Source organism: Gallus gallus, chromosome 13 (assembly GCF_016699485.2).
Source record: "Gallus gallus isolate bGalGal1 chromosome 13, bGalGal1.mat.broiler.GRCg7b, whole genome shotgun sequence".
NCBI lineage: Eukaryota > Metazoa > Chordata > Aves > Galliformes > Phasianidae > Gallus > Gallus gallus.
Genome location: NC_052544.1, coordinates 16,395,095 through 16,410,876, shown reverse-complemented (window position 1 = coordinate 16,410,876; position 15,782 = coordinate 16,395,095). Strand labels below are relative to the sequence as shown.

Genomic DNA, 15,782 nt, shown 5'->3' with positions numbered 1-15,782 from the left:
CTTGCTTGCCAACGATGCTGGTTTACAGAAGAGGTAGAGATGATCTCACAGAGGTTACCACCACACAGCTCGACGCATTGCAATGGACTGAGAACATCCATTTGCTTTCAGATGACTCAATATCAAATCACAGAACAAACACCACAGGCACACAGACACACGTTGGGCAGCCCCTTCACCGGTAAACCAGATCAAACTTGGTGGTGAAGGAACTCTACACATATGAGCTGCTCTGCCACTCGGGGTAAGCATCCTAAAACTATTTCAAGGACAACCCCAAACCTATTGCAAATTATTACTATTTGAGGGCAGAATTCCAGAGGAATTTATGCTTTTTTAACCACGCATCTCAAAGCAAACTGTGTTTTTTCAGATGCTAAGAAATGCACCTCAAGGTTGCACACTGGAGCCAAGCTATTACTTGACACCAAGCCTTCTGCTTCCTGCAATCTAACAAGAGCTGTTGCTGTGGGGATGGACCTGATGTCACATGGGCCGAGTGCCCACGATCCCATGGGACCACAGCCAGCTCTGCAACGGGTCTCACCCCCAGAGCTCAGTCATCCTCAGCATTGGGCAAGCCAGAGGGTTTCCGTGACAGTGCAAAGCTCAGAATACCAACAGAAAGTGGATTCCCAACCAGTAACTACCCTGACCCAAGAGGCTGCTGGGTGAGAAGAAATGGGAAATGGGCTGCTGCCCACCAGCTGCATGGAGCCCCCGGGTTGCAGCCATTGGGAAGAGCAAGAGCAGGAATGTGCTCTCTGAACCCACTCCATCACGCTCCCAGGCCTCTCCCGGTGCCCTGCCACAGATGTGTTTAGGTTAGCCACTGATTGCTCCAGATTTAGACGTTGTTTGTGTAGGTTTGGAGTCGGGGAAATCCATCCCTGCCCCCTTTGTGACACTCCATGTAACTGTCTAATTTCTTAAAAAGATCCATATGTAGCACATATTAATAGCAGGAATCAAACCCAATCTGCATTAAATGTCAGAAATGTTGTATCTGGCAGTGGAACCGCTGCACATTTGTTCCTTATTTAACATTATTCATAGGGCTTTGGGCACATCAAAGTCTATTAAGAAGGCCTGTCAGAAAAGAGATTGCCGTAATGGATTAATGAAGCACGCACAGCCAGGACTCAACGCCAAGGCTGCAGCTGGTCCCCACGCTGCAGGAGGGACAAGAGGGGTCCCTTCTGCAGGGACACGGCCACTGTGCTGCAGCTCAAGTGAATGCCCCCATCCCCATCTGCTGCCCCTTCTCACCGCACAGGAAAGCAAAACTTTGGCCGATCGGCTGCAATGGCCGCAGCATCGATGGGTGTGAATGCAGCCATCTTGGTGGCACGTGGAGGACCTGACCCCGTCCTCCCTGCGCTGAGCTCATCATTGGGTAAATTCCAGTGCTGTCAGGGCAATTCCTCACTCCTTGAAGGGAACAAGGCAAATGCTACCCCCAGCAGCATCACGTTAGCTGCTTTGTTATTCACCCTGGAGCATCAGAGTCCACTCAGAATGCTTGGTTGCAAGAATGAGCAGAAGGTCCAAGCCAGTAGGATCTTCTCCCAGGGGTTTTGTGAGCACTGGAGAAGGGCTTTTATGGAACAGCCTCCAACACAACCACCTTTGGGCAGAGAAGAACCAGATGAGCAGTATTTGAGAACACAGCATCAGCACAACAACATGTCTGCGGCCACTGCAGAATTTAATGCCCATGCAGCACACTCAGCTATCTGGGAGCAGAAAAACAGCCTTCCTCTGCCTTTTGAGGAGAACCAGAGTCACCTGTGGATTTGCTAAGGAGCTGCTGGGCAGGAGATGGGTGCAGGATGAGATCAGTTCAGCCCATCACCTTTTGGCTGCTGCTGCAGGCAGCAATGCCATCACCTTGCAGACACAGGGCCAGGACACGCAGGGTGCAGAGGAAGGCCGAGGGAAAGAGCTGAGGACAGAGGGGAGAGCAGCTGAAAGACAGAAAAAGGAGGAGAAAGGAGTGAGACAGGAAGAGAGGAGACCATGAGGCAAACCCCACACCACCACCCTTAAAGCAGATCACCACCACAGGGTTAGGAGGACATGGTGACTTTAGGGCAGAGAGGCAGGTGCAGCAGGAAGCAGTGTGGGAGGGCACTGCAAGCTGGGGACCATGAGCTCCATCCCTGAGCACCTGCCTTGCTGCTCCAGGCAGGCATCAGCTACTCTCCTGCCCTGCTTTCTGCCCCATCCCCACACTGCCATTTCTGCCCACAGACCCAGAAGAACACTTTCCAGACCCAGCTCTGCCACCCAGCACCCGTCCCGCTGCTCCCTACCTGCGGCTCAGGCTCAATATTGATGCGGTAAGCTTGTGCCTTCCCATCCTCCAGTATGGGTGGTGACCAGCTCCTCTCCTCAGCTCTGAAACAGGAAATCAGGTACATTCAGCTTAGATTTAAAGAAGAGACTTCCAAAGACAGATACAGATACCCAAGAACACACACATACAACATGACAGAAACTATACACAGGAACAGCAGGAACAACAGCTGCTTCCCAGCGAGAAGGCATGTACAGAATGAGCCATCTCATCCCTTTCACTGCAGGGAAAGCCCTGAAATCCAGTTTCCAGTCACCTGCATCCCTCCAGCACTGCCACACCAGGCAGCACACGGCTTGGGGGTCTGTGCAGCTCAGGAACCAAATGGGAAGCAGATAACACTGGCTCCTCAAAGACATCACCGTACAACCGCCCATACGTTGTTGTCTGAATGGACAAAGCCTTCTCTGCTGCTTCTCATCCTCACCAGGGATGAGGAATGAGATGAGGAATCCAGCACACAGGACACATCATTGTGCTTAACCTCACTGCCTGCTTGCACACCTTAATGAAAAGGCTCTTGCTCCAGGAGGCACCAATCACACACTGCAGCCCAGCGCCCTTCCTTGGACTGCGGCCTCTGACATGTGCTGTGTTCAGTTCGGGTTTAATTATCTGCAGAGTCCAAGTGTGAAAAAAGAGCATAGTTTTAACCCAGGAATCCATGGTGAGGAGATTCGGGTGCAGTATTTTCCCCTGAAACCCACCTGCACACAGTCCTGCTTTACACACTGCCACACACCCCACAAACTCAGGGCCTGACCCAAAACCCATAAAAAGCAAAGAGTGCCACTGCCCCCCATGCACAGTGGGACAGCACCTCGAGGACTGAGGCTTTTTTGCTCCAAATCACCACTCGGTCTCACCATCGCTGCTTTTTCAACAGGAAGGAGCTTGCTCTTTTTCCTCCTTAGATGTCTCGTTCTGATAAGCTCTCTCTACCACAATTGCTTGATTTTAGGCCCGGACCTTTCTGCCTAAATTGGTCTCCCAGATTGCTGTTTGCTGGGACAGAGGAAGCCGACCTTCCTGGGAACGGCAGCATTCCCAGCATTCACCATCATCTGCTGCTGCATGTATCGCTTCCACATCCAGAACCAGAATTCTGCATTCAGAATCTCATCTGGAGGCCCAGAACAATGAAAGCTCCTAATTGCATTGGCAGAGACCTCATTACAGTTTCCGTGCTTTCCCCCCACGCTCTGCATCAGCCCAATTCTGGCTCACACCGCTGCTGAGGAGCGGGCGGTTACGACTCTGTTTGCACAGCCCTGCAGCCCACGTGCCAAACACAGCTCATATAAAAAGCAATCCCCAAAGATTTGGATTTGCCAGTAAATAAGTGCGATCCACAAAGCCGTTCTGCTCGCAGTAGATTGGAGCGATAAGCAGCAGCACATCCCCTCTGCAGCAGCACCGCCAGCCTGCAGCCCTCCACCCACCGACCCCATCTGGGAGCGCAGCTAAAGGTGCGCTTCCCAAAGCTGTGTGTCTGCACACTCAGTGACGGGGTGGTCAGAGCGCAGGCACTCAGGTAGATGCCTGATCACAATTGGTGCTTTTAATGACAAAACTCAAAAGCTTTGCCATCGCTGCCCTGGAGCACCCAGAAGTTTCCCCACGTACACAAGATGCAGCCTTGCCACCCTACAGCAACAGCCGGAACAAACCCAGACTGACCTCAGCAGCAGCTTCCAGTTGAGCCGCTCCACAATTAAATCGATATGGCACAGCTTTGGTTCTATCTGACATCCTCAGAGATTTCCTGCCAAGCGGAGGGGGTTGGGGGAGCAACCAGCCCTACCTAAGAGAAACCAAGGTCTACTGAAGCATTGGGAGCATTCCTGCTCAGAGACTTCCCCTCTCCCAGGGGAGCAGGAGTGAACCCAAAGGAGCACTGGGGAGCCCCGTTAGGGGCTTTGGGCTCAGCAGGGCCACCCCAAGGCACTCGCCCTGCACTGCCAACAGCACGGTGCTGTGCTCGGGCACAGCAAAAGCCAATCACACTCTGCAACGCAATGGCTGAGAGCTCAGACACCACACTCACTGTTCCAAGTTGTTTAATTCACAGCTCAAGGATGGGAAAAGTGTTTTCAGATGCGTTGCAGGGGATTGAAGTCAGCTATGTGGAAATCATTACTCTGCACTGACAACGCTCTGCGCTATTCTGATGGCTGCTCGGACAATCCTAGGGAAAATAACCTGACCTGGGCCTTCAGTGTGAGTCTGCGTGGGAAACAGGCTCATTAACAAGACAAACCTAAAACAAATAAAGCAAGCTGCAGACACCTTTTACCCCACAATTTGTTTTCTAGAAGACTCCCTATCACTTTCGAGGAATCACTCCCATACGCTCACATTTTCACCGCAATGTTTTTGCACCTGGAAGCAATCTGCCATTCCTGCTCTCTGCATTGACAGAGCCACCCTCGCACCATCAGAATCCCCACATCCCCCTCCTGCAGCCCTTTCCACGCTCACATGCAGTGCTCACAGGGCAGCCCAGGATGTGCCATCATCTCCCCCCACGGCCACATTGCTGTGATCCGTCCATCCGCTCAGTGCCTCTGTAGGGCAGCAGCTTTGGGTTCTGCCCATCTCCCAGCATTAAGGTCTCAGTTGCAGAGGTGACTCCTGCTGCTCACATGGCCACTGCCCTGCTAGGAGGGGATGCTCGCAATGCTGAAGCTCACCGTGGGGCTGCAGGGTGCAGGATCAGCCCCTGCCACACCAGCAGCGCACAGCTATGGGGCTGCTGCCTCCTCTCCCCCTGGCTCAAGCTGCTCCTGCAGAGCCAGGCAATGGAACACCGCCGGTTTTCCCCTCCATTCACCTCGTATGGCTCCAGAGGGGAAGCTGTGATTCACTTTTTCAGTTGTTCTCAGGTTTCCAGGAGGGGTACATCACGCACTGTAACACTTCCATCTCCCAGCAGCGTGGCTCAGGGCGACAGAGCATCCAGGAAGATGTGTGCAGAGATGGGGGGACTCCAGAAAGTCAGCAATGTGCGAGTCCAGGCAGATCCCATCGCTGGGCTTCCTCCTCCAAGGAGGCACCATCCAGAGAATCCCCACCCTGAGACAAGCAGGAGTGAGCAGAGCGCATGCTGCAGCCTTGCATGGGCTTCAGCAAAGCACAGCTCCAACTGAGCTCTGTGGCTGCCTCCACTTGAAGCATAACCCCATCAGAAGAAATAAGTCTTCCCTAATAACTGGGGCTGCAGCAGAACCACAGGAGTCACAGCTGTGTAAAGGAACAGGCGAGGCTTCCTTTAGAAGCAATAAGAACATCACACAGAACTACGTGAGAAGAGGCCAAGCTGTGCTGCTGTGCCAGAGCACACAGCACACACCAGCCCCAGGGCTGACAGCCTTCCAGGAGGAGGACAAGGTGGGTTATAGAGAAAAAGAAGAACTTTAATCAGCACCACAAAGAATCCAGATGCGATTTTTCAGCTTGCAGTTATTCGGTTCTCACAGCTTTGCACTGCTGCTCAGAGGAGACGCTGCTCGCTCTTCCTGCCACCCTCCCAGCACTCAGTGCAGAGCCAGCCTGCTCCCAGCACTGCTCCCCATCGTGCTGCCAGGAAATTGCACGTTTGCCTTTGGTCAGAAGCACTCTGTTTGTCTTCTTCCAGACTGAATGCAGAGGCAGCCCCTGCCATGCCACCGGGCAAGAGAGCCAAACCCAGCATAAGGTCTCTAATGACAGACTGTGCTAAGGAAGAGGCCCATGTCCATTTGCAGCTTATCCACACTGTCACACCTCGCTGCTGTCAGTCTCTATCCCAATACAAAACCCATTTCAGCTGGTTCCTCCCAGGCATGGGGAGCAAACGCTGTCTGTGCTGCATGGGAAAGCTTCACACCCCATGTTTATCTTGCACACAAACCATCACTCATCCTGCTTCTTTGTTTGCTTACCCAACAGTGGGACTGAGAATCTTCATCAGGTGAACCTGATAATGATAATCAGCATCTCCCACTGCATCCAAAGGGCTCTATGCCCTGGGCACACAGTGCCAGGCGGGTCAGGCTGCTGTTGGACACCCAGGTCTGTGTGCCTGCCCCATTGGATGGCCAACAACCCTTCCTGATTTTCTCCCCATACGGTTTTCACCCATTCTGACTTTCCTACTTTCAATCAAAGGTAATTGACTGAATGCAACCTGAAAACTAAATCAACCCTGTTATATGTCACAGTGACACCAATGTCAGAGTTCCCCATCAGAAGTCACAGAAAGCTCTCAGGGCCCTGCAAGGCATTTACTTTCTGAATAACCCCACAGCTGAACAACCAAAAGGCCCTGTGATGGCCCCGCTGCTGAGCTAAGCTACCCTACACACAGACCTCCCCACGAGCCCACGCTGCCCTCTGCATCCATCCAGGGGACCTAAATCTGCATTTACATGCACTCAGAGTCACAGAATCAGAAAGATTGGAAAAGACCTCTCAGATATGACTCTATGACACAGCCAGCTTCCTCCGAGGAGCAAACACTGCTGCCAGCAAACCCGGGGCTGCAGAGCACCAAAATGGGAAACAGCTCCGAAGAACAAATCACCTCCTTTATAGGATATGGGTGAACAGCAGGACTGCACAACGCTCACACAGGGCATCCGCTGCAGCTCCTGAACCACGGCGCCGTCAGCACAGCATACTGAAGTAAAACAAAAGCATCATCTCTTTGTCCTCACGTGTCAGCAGGAATAACGGTCAGAAACCCCTGAATTATCTTGCCTCAAGACAGCCACTTCCATCAGGCCCCTCCAGCAGGCAGTGGGATGCACAGCAGCTTCAGCTCAGAGTTCAATGCCCACAATTCAGCGGCTGACTTCCAACCCCTGCCCCTGACTCTCTCAGGCCCCCCAGGTGGGGGACCCTCCTCCTGCCCCTGCTTTACAGCCATCAATTGGGGGCAGCCACGCAGCCTTCAGCTTACAGATTTAAAGAAGCCAGTTGAAAAATGTGATGATTTCATCAAGGAGTTTGAGTCACATCTGGCAGAGCCCCATTCCAGGCATGACAAAGTTTCCACCTCCAGCAGGCACGTCCCAAAGCAATTGGAGCTCTGCTGGGCACGAAGTGCGCGATGGCCGCTGGCACAGCCCCACATCTGGCTGGGCAGATGGAAAGAAGTCTTCAAGCTGCCGTGATGACAACGTTCCCTTTCACTATTCAGCTAAGTTTTATCTTCTGCATATAAACATGGACATATAAGTACTGAATAACTTCAGCGTTACTGGACGACACTACGCGTACCGTCATGTTTGCAGAAAGTCAATGTGCAGGGCAAAAAAAGAATACCTGCAACTCCATCTCAGCCAACAAAAGAGTGTCCTCCTCTACTCTACACACCCCTATAGTGACAGGACAAGGGGGAATGGCTTTAAACTAAAAGAGGGGGGAATGTGGTTACATGTTAGGAAGAAGTTTTTCCCCAGAGGCAGTGAGGCACTGACCCAGGCTGCCCAGAGAGGCTGCAGTGCCCCATCCCTGGAGGCATTCCAGGCCAGGTTGGACGACATGCTGGGCAGCCTGACCTAAAGGCTGGCAACCCTTCCCATGGCAGGGGGTGGAATGAGAGGTGCTTTAATGTCCCTTCCAGTCTAAGCCACTCCATGTTTCTATGAGCAAAGAGACACCGATTGATGCCAATGGCTAAAAAGGGGCCAAGAAACAGGACCTGGTAGCAGCCTCCTGAGAACTGCTCCTGGTGGAAGCAGGACAACCCTCCTTGGCCAGGAGAAACCCCACCTGCATGAAGGGTCCTTTCTTTTATCTTTCCCCCCTTTCTTTCCCAAAGTAGCAGCCACATAACCACCATGGCACGGCTGGGCTCAGTGGTCCCTGCAGCAGTCAGGCATTGCAAGTGCCTCTGCCCCATGAACCCCCAGGAACAACACCAGGTTTGTCCTTCACAGCAGCACTCCCCACACACCAAGCAGGGCGGCTGCACAACGCTCTGGGACCCGGCTACCAGTCAGAAGCCACATATTTCCTAAAGAGAAGCATAAACACTCAGTGACAGCTCTTCATAGCAGGAAATGCCTTTTTAATCTGAAGTGGATAATTAGGACAAATTTATTTAAATCTGTTAAGAGATAGCAGCCATTTAGGAGCCTTATAAGGAATAGATCATCTGTGGCTTGCATCAAAAGCCTTTAACCAAAAGATTAACTTCAACGGAAAGCAAAGAAACCAAAACAAACCTTCATTTTGCTTTGAAATATGAAGAAACAAAAACGCCACGTGTAGTTGGCAGCACCTCCAAATGTACATTCATGGAAGAGACATTCAGGAAAATGATGGGTAGGAGCCAACAGAATACGGGAGGCTTCTCCCAAATGGCATTTTGACCCCAGTGCTGCTCCTGCTCAGATCTATAGGAGCTGCAGGACCCCATAGGAGGTCTGCAGGGTCTGACCCAGCTCAGCCTGCGGGAACCTTGCGAGGTGCTGAGGGAGAATCCAGACCCACTCATTCATCAGTACTCCTTCAAGAACAGCTTTTGCCTCAGTGTGTCTAAAGCCACAGAATAACTTCACCGGGATGCATCCAGAACCAAAGCCCATGGCACGCCTGCTTGGCTGCAAGCCTTCTGCAGAAGGCATCAACCCGAGCTGACACAAGATCACAAAGAGCAAAGCAGCAGTACAATACACTGCTGAGGACACAGCACCCGAGCACAGCAAGCCATCCCCACCTGCTCACAGACAGCAGCAGCTGCTCCACACACGCCTTGATCTTGTTCTGAGCCTCCAGGTGCGTCATGGCTTCTGTACTCTCCCCATTAATGGCCAGAATGATGTCTCCTGGGCACAGGTTGGCCAGGGCTGCTTTACTTCCAGGGTTAATCTAGGCGAGAAGAGATAAAAGATGCATTGAAAAGAACGTTCAATTTAAAGAAATTAATGCTTCTTGGAGTAACAACTCCCCCAATGTGCTCATCTCTGGAGAAGACCTGTGTGTTCTGCTAGGCCAACGGCACTTGGGTCCCACCAGGGGTCACGCCAACATCTCTGGGGTTCATGCCACACAGAGGTGCCATCAGGTGCCAGCTTTCAGCCCATGGGGCTCCCATCAGCCCCAGCATGTGCCCAGGTCCCCTTCAAACACCACAATGCCCTCCTTTGCCATAGCATCACAGAATACCCTGAGTTGGAAGGCACTCATAAGGACCATCAAGTCCAACTCCTTCAGCCCACAGGCCTTAAAACAAGCTCTGAGAATCAGTCCCTAGAAGCACATAAAAACTTCGGAGAAAGATGTAATTTAAGGGTGAGAGCAGTCACCCTAATTGCTTCCTGCAGGGACGCTGCATCTCACATCAGTTTTTCCTGATAGCTGTTCAAGGAACCACCACTCTGTAGCTCTGCATGGAATGTCCCACAGCCCATCCTGACTGTTTGTGTAGGAACATCAAAGCCTTACCGAGCTTCCAATCCCTTCCCAAGGTACTAATGACACAGCTGGGTACCGCCTGTGGTCAGACATAGGGCCAATCCCACAGCCTACAAAAAAACCTTGAGAAGTTACCCTTTCCTTTACATCAACCCAATTACACTTTTAACTTTCAGGATGAGACAAAATGGTGCAACACACAGGCAGGACAGGTAAGCATGTCTATAAGCACTTCATCACGGTGTTTGTGCCCTGAACCTGGAGGTGCATAGGGAGCTCTGTACGCTCTGTGCAGCTGAGCAGAGCTGATGCCACGCTGAGCCCTTTGTGGTGCTGTCGGAGCAAATCAGCGCTCACCCTTTGCTCTTCAATAGTTCCCCCAAACAAACCTGCCCAGCCACCTCCTGCCCCTCCTGGCTGCCTCTGACTCAGCCCGGAGCAAACAAAGGGAGGCATTTCTCACCGCAGCACATATCAGCTGCAGAGCTGTGACATGGGGCACTCTAACCCCGGAGAGATTATTTTTTTTTCCCCTGGAATTAATGTGTCCTGTTGTTTTTCTCTGAACCCACATTAGAAACAATGGCATTCCCCAGCATCAGGCTCCTTCCGCAGCCCGGGAAGCTGCCAGCCCTGCCCTATGCCAGGCAGGAGCCCATGGAGCACCTCCAAGCACACACCTCTGCACAACGACGTGCTGGCACACGCATCCCCTGGTTGTCGGCCACCCAGCCCTGTACTGACAGCCCGACCCAACGCCACCACATCTTGTTCTCATCTGTTCTTCACGTCTGATGCATTTCTCCCCTTGCACTGATCTTAAGCAGATCGTAGCTTCCTTGGAGAAAAGCTGCTCGTAGATGGGGCTCCTCGCTGTTTCCTATTTTTGGTTTCTGGTTTATTTCAGATTATTTTGGCAGCATCTTCATATTAGCGTTTTACGCTATCCATGGAGATGACTGAGGGCTGGAAACGGAGCTGAGCTCCAAGAACACATTAGTTTGAGATACAGCATCAGGGTCACAGTCTGGGAACCAGCACAGAACACGTGGCAGGTCCAGAGCTCACATCTGCGTGAACAGTGCTCGAGATGCTCCAAGCCAAGTTCTCCCAACTGCAACTGCGTGACACCATCAGCACCAGAGGTGCTGGAGCAAAGCAAACCAGGCTGTGCCACTGCGTTGTTCTGAGGGCAGGACCAGGCTCCATGTGGAGCCACACAGCCTCTTGCAAGCCAAGAAGACAAGGGCACAGCACTAAGTGCAATAAGCTTTGTTGGAGCACGTGTTTGCTGTCGAACCTCCAGGTTACTGTGTGGAAATGCACGAGTAAACGGGAAGGAGCAGAGGGATGTGGGTCAGCTCAAACCAGAATGCTCCGAGGACTTCAGAAGCCACATTTCCTTCCCAACTCCAGCTGCCACCAAACCAGCACTGAGAATCCACCTCCACAAACAGGGACAGGGCTTCCCTTCAAGCCATGGCCCTCACGCTCTGCAGGTACAGCTCTGTGGGGTACAGCCATGCACTTCACATGGACATCACATCTGCAGGGCACTGAAATCCCAGGGCAGCAGGGGGCCATTAACACAGACACCCACCCATCCATGCCTCTATTGAGAGAGGGCTTTGCTCTGCTTGCAAGCAGCACGTATGACGTGAACGCAGCACTCACGACTTTCAGAGTAACCGGATACATCACGAAGTTACGAACGCTGCAAAACCAATCTGCTCCGAGTCACCGGGCCCTGCGCTCCCCGGAGGGGCCTCCACCAGAGGAGCTGATTCTCGAGAATGGGACGTGTTTATGAAAACCAGCAACAAGGCTTGTTTGTTCGGGAGGTGCCAGCAGTGCCAGGAACGAGCTGCTGCGGGATACCCACCCTCCCCTCCCACCGCCCCATCGCAGCCTCTGGCACACACAGCCCTGCAGCTCCATCCACACCCCGCCCCCCCCATGTGCCCCATAGTGCATGCACAACCTGTGGCATTCCCCGAGCTCCAGAGCCAAGCCCTGTCAGGAAAGAACAACCATCTGCATTTAACCCCTCTGCAGGAGTAAGGGATTGCTTCTTTGTTTCCCCTCTCAGGGCATGTGCATGCATAAGGATGTTTATCAGCACAAAACACTAGAAGAAAGAGAACTAAAACAAAGGGAAGCAGATGTCCACACAGCACCCTCCTCGCTGTACTCTGTCCCCATGGGAGATACAGCCTCAGTGCTGCAAGCACCAGCCCAGTGCCAGCATGGAGAGACTGGGGGGACCATAAGCACAGTGTACAGCACCAGACCTTCCCCAGACCGCAGCACTGCTTCCCACTGAGGACATCGGTGTCACCACATCACAGGCAGCTCCATCCCACCACCGCCCATGGGAGGCACCACCAGGCTATGCCACAGTAAGAACAACCCAGCAGCCATGGGGATGCTCTGGAGCAGGTCTGGGAAAAGCCCCAAGCCCAGCAGTGCCTCTCATCTGGCCTCTGGGGCCCCGCTGTGATTTACTGAGTGCTAGCATCTGACTTCAGGCCAAGGAAATAACGCACATCGAGGCAAGTGTTCCACTAAGCCAGCACAGCTCCCAGCACCAGCTATCTAGTTTGGTAAGCAATATTATTTGCACTAAGAGTTGACCCTTGTAACACACATAGTACGATTCCTTCAGTCCTGGAGCACAACCCCTGGAGGGCACCAGCCTCATATGAGCAGTCAGCACAGAGCCAACCCCCAGAAGGAACCCACTGGGGGCACTGCCACCACCCCATGGGCAGCCAGGGACCAACCCAAGCACCGCAGTCCCACCCAGCAGTGGTTCTGCACATGAGAGCTCCAGAACCAGGGCAACATCACCAGCTGGAATAATGAATCATAGGATCATTAAGGTTGGGAAAGACCAGTAAGATCATCTTAATGCTTAAGAAAAAGCTTTATTGGTCACGTTAACAGATTAACATACTGAGTGCTACAGCAACAAAACACAACTCATCCCATCAATTAATGAGATCACTTTCACAGAATTTAATGGGTTAAGACGCAGCCCCACGCAATCCTACGCAGACCACACTGCTCACCTGCAACACACTACTTTGGATTTAAGATTGACAAGTCGGGGGAAATTTCTGCTCTGCAAGCATGATCAAAAGAGCCTGATTAAAGCCTTGGAGAGCCTTTCAAGATAGTGTGACAAAGTTCTCAGCTTCTAAACAAAGCAGACTTGTGCTCGCAGGAGGCACACGGTGCATCTATGGCTGCTCTGACAGCAGCACCATCTGAACACAGGAAGAAGTGGGGTTTGGTGGCCATCTAACAGAGATGGAGCTCCCAAATCCTCTGAGCATTCTTTGCAGGGATGCTCCTCAGTGTTCCCAAGTGCTGTGCTTTGAGCCAGTGTACATTCCTCACCGATCCACCTGCATTTTTTTAATGGCTTATATAGAAGTGCAACTTAAAGACATTACCTAGGGATGCTGTGCAGCACCCAGGGCTTGTCCTGCTAAGGGTCAGCACCACAAGGAAGCCCCAACTTCCTACACCATCTTTGGGAACTCTGAGGGTTCTCTGGAGAATCCCATGGGCACATTGCAGAGGACACCTGAGCTGCTTACAGCACTGCCCTCAGAGCATGGGCACCCCCAGCACACCCTGCCAGTGCCACCAAGCAGAAGGCACTCAGCACAGGCAGCTCACACCCAGCTGGAGAGCAAACCTGACATCCCAGCCTGGTGAAAGCAACATGCCATCACCCCCATGCTGCTGCCACCTTCCCCTGCTTTATCTGTGCACAGAGATATTCCACAGGGTTTGGCCTTTGTGCTGGAAGCCCCACGTGTGCTGAGGGCTTCCAGGCAGCATTCTGTGCCTTACAGTGGCTGACAGCTCCCAGGGTCAGTATTTTTGCCGAATTACATAGGGTCCAATGGGTGAGAACACGAGCTGCAAGGTTTTGCTTCTCCAGTTGACAGGGATGGAGTGAGGGAGGGGCTCTGAAGGCATCTCTGTGATGTTTGGAAAACTTACGGGTGGAAATACTCTCACACAGATTTTTTTAAATAGAGATCTGTTCTGTATGGTGAGAGAGATTTACTTTCTGCAAACCCCCCTGAACACCACACTGTGCTCCATGTCTCTGCCATTACTCCAACGACCCGATGTATCCTCCTCTTGCTCAGGGCTGTGCGCAAGCACTGAAGTTGAAGCCAAACATCTCAGCCCTTATCTGCAGGGCTTACAGCACACGTGGTGCTCACAGCTGTGCACAAACCCATCACACTCACAGTGCTCACTGGTGCCTCACTGCAGTCCCCACCCACAGCAAATCACAGCGTGCACCTCCTGTTAACAAGTTTGCTCTGGCTGCGTTATCAGCGCCACACTCCAGCACCAGTGGTCACAGGTGACTTAAAGCATATAGATAATTCACTGAGTGTTTGGGTATCCGAGAGCCAGGAGATGACAAAATCTCAAAACAGAAGTTCAAATATTATATGTAAGAGGATGTGCACATTCTGGGACTCACTGTGCCACCTGCAGACACCACCTGCACCTCCCCCAGGCAAAAAGAAGAGTGAATTGAAACCATCTGTGTTAATGCCACATGGTCCATAATGACATACTTGCAGTAAAGGACTGACGTCCCCCCAGCAGGAGCACCTACACGAGTGGCCTTTCAGTCCTAAAGGAAAGGGGACCAGACTGTGTGATAGGAGAAGGGGAAATGGTTTCAGACTGATAAAGGGGAGATTTTGATTGGATATAAGGAAGAAGCTGCTTATGCTAAAGGTGGTGAGGCACTGGCACAGGCTGCCCAGAGAGGCAGTGGTGAGGCACAGGTCAGGCTGGGGGGCTCTGAGCACCGAGCTGTGTGCGCCCCCGCTCGCTGCAGGGAGTGGGACCAGGTGGCCTTCAGAGCTCCCTCCCAACCCAAACCAAGCTATGATTCCATGTTTAACCAACACCTACTGTGCTACAGAGCAACAAAAAGTTTGAGACCAAACCAAACTCCCCAGGTATTTCCCTTGCACGCTGCCCAAGCCAACGGGAGTACCCCAATACCTCACTTTATTCTACTTTACCCTCACATCAAGCAGGTTACACCCATGCACTCCTCCGAGCAGCTCTGCCTACCTGCCCCAACAGGCAATCTTTCAATCTCTGAAATGAAGGTGATGTCAATTTTCTAACAACAGCCAAAAGAGCCCTTTCTGCTTTGCTCAACCCGGCGGAGGCCTGAAGCATTCCCAGGGGTGTGCTGCGTTTGTTTTGCTGCACCCGCACCAAGGTCAGCCCGGGTATGAATAGAGCTCTGTGAATCATTCTTTCCGCCTGGTTTCCCACTTGGGATTATCAGCGTGCTTGATTAGGGTAATTAGCAGTAGCGTTCCTTCCAACATGCAATACCACTGCTGTCTCCTGCACCAGCACTCACTCTGCTTCCAGTTATTAAATGAAGCCTCCACGACTCAACACCTTCAGCAGCAAATGTCTCTGTAACGCTTCTGTGAGTGCCCACCTTCAGTTCACATCCAGTGTTCAGCACCAGAATGGTGCAGATGTTCCACTGAGCCCTCACAGCCATCGCTGTGAGACCAATGCTGGTGAGAGAACAAGCAAAATGAATCCCTCCCATGTAAAAACATTGTTCCCATTTGAATCATGCTGGAACAAACACAGATGCGCAACAAACAGCAACGCAGCTCTTTCATATAGAGAATAAAGCTGAAGGGCAGCAGAAGCCAGAGGTGTTCCTTGCTTTAGGCTCTATCAGAGCTGTTATTTCAGAGCACACAACAAAGTGGGTCATTCCCATTTAACAAACAACCTGATACACACCATTTGCATATAAAGCTAAGAAACAGCTTTATGGCCTAGCAGCTGAGCAAAGGGAAAGCCACATTCCCTTCGTTGGCACCTCCATCTCCATCCCTGCATGGAGGCAGCCAGCAGGTGGGCACCTATGGGGTTATTCAGCCCCACTGTACCATCCCAGCCTGCAGAACACCCACCCCATAAATCACTGCAT

At 52.1% G+C, this 15,782-nt stretch overlaps 1 protein-coding gene across 2 annotated transcripts in view; it reads right to left on the bottom strand.

The window, feature by feature from the left end:
• Positions 1-15,782, bottom strand: part of PDLIM4 (PDZ and LIM domain 4) — a 32,558-nt gene that overhangs the window by 13,001 nt on the left and 3,775 nt on the right. For both annotated transcript variants that reach the window (XM_046900285.1, NM_204839.3), the window contains exons 2-3: positions 9,066-9,217; positions 2,316-2,400 (exon numbers count right to left, since the gene is read on the bottom strand). In XM_046900285.1, the coding sequence (XP_046756241.1) occupies positions 2,316-2,400; positions 9,066-9,217 (237 nt within the window). The remainder of the gene's footprint in view (positions 1-2,315; positions 2,401-9,065; positions 9,218-15,782) is intronic.